The sequence below is a fragment of the Rhagoletis zephyria genome, unplaced genomic scaffold (assembly GCF_001687245.7).
Source record: "Rhagoletis zephyria isolate East Lansing unplaced genomic scaffold, Rhagoletis_zephyria_1.1 Rzeph_scaffold_34378, whole genome shotgun sequence".
Classification (NCBI taxonomy): Eukaryota; Metazoa; Arthropoda; class Insecta; order Diptera; family Tephritidae; genus Rhagoletis; species Rhagoletis zephyria.
The window spans coordinates 1-1,232 of record NW_016191433.1 but is presented as its reverse complement, the minus strand read 5'-3'; the positions used below and the strand labels follow the sequence as shown (position 1 = coordinate 1,232).

Here is a 1,232-nt window from a genome sequence, read left to right as displayed (position 1 = left end):
TAATATTTTTCTATCGACATACTTTGTATGGAAAGAAGTATTGATTTAGATCTAAAGCCTTATGTGCATATTCATAGTATATATATCGTAATGTTAAACAATTACAAACAAAATAGTTATAAATTAAAGCTTTCCAAATGAACATTAATTTATACCCAAACATTGAAAACTTTAAAAATTAAATGCACTTCGAGCAATGCTCATTCAATCTGGTATTGATTTTTTATAACTAATTGCTACAATTAATAGTACGTATATGTATTGGTTAAACTTTATGCCGTTTCTTTTAGCACATTTCCCTCCTTTGGCTCTTCCTTTTCCTCGCTGCTTGGCGTCACCACCGCCAAATTTTCATTGAGTGGCTTCAACTCCTGTATCTTAAGCTCTTCATCATGCCATGGCTGCACCTTTGCTGTGCCAAAAATTATGAAAAGTAGATTTGCAAAGAAATTGAAACCACCAGCAATGAAAAATATAATGCGCCACTGTACTGAATTCGTCTGTGAGAAGTAAATAAAAGAATAAACACATAAATATCTCCCAATAAACTCATTTCTATTAAGAAAAAAGAAAACCCACCGGATCCGTTACGATATAACCAACCACGAGTGGTGCAATAATACTCATCACATTGGCAGCACTATTGGTCAATCCCACCAGCGTGCCGGCAAAGTGTGGCGATAGGTCAATATGATTCACCTGCCAGCCGAAATGTGTGATTGCAGTAATCGACACAGTGACGGTCAACAGAACGACAGCCAAATCACTTTGATCGGCATTCACATAGCCTAACCAAATGAAAGTGGTCACCGGTATCCATTGACCGATTGTGTTGAAGACCTTCCTACTGACTGTTCGGCTGACGCGCTTCGATTTTTCCAACGCCTCAACGAAGGGACAACAGATGAAACCCAAAATTACCATTGAGAGGTATGGCAGAGCGGAGAGCAATGCATTGCTTTTGATATCTTTGCCCAGCACACTCTTCATGTACGATGGTATTTGAGTGAGCAGAGTCCAGAAGCCCCACGTATAGCCGCAATGAGTTACCAACAATGCCAGAAATGGTGGCGATGTGAATATCTTGCACCATGGCACTTTAGTGGGCATTTCGTGCTCTTCACTTTTCACCTGCTTGCTCAGTGACGTTTCAATATATGAGCGTTCAGCATCGGAAATTACATTGCAATCGCTGGGTGAGCTGGCGCCAAAGCATAGCCAAATTAGCGCCC

The 1,232-nt window shown here is 40.2% G+C and overlaps 1 protein-coding gene across 1 annotated transcript; it reads right to left on the bottom strand.

Annotated features, from left to right (window-relative positions):
* Positions 1 to 272: 272 nt before the first annotated feature.
* Positions 273 to 1,224, bottom strand: LOC108354242 (putative inorganic phosphate cotransporter; the record flags this gene model as incomplete). The annotated part of the gene is made up of 2 exons (XM_017605434.1): positions 273 to 500; positions 580 to 1,224. Coding segments are annotated over 2 exons (873 nt in total), but the record flags the coding sequence as incomplete, so codon positions are not given.
* Between the last annotated feature and the right edge of the window lie 8 nt (positions 1,225 to 1,232).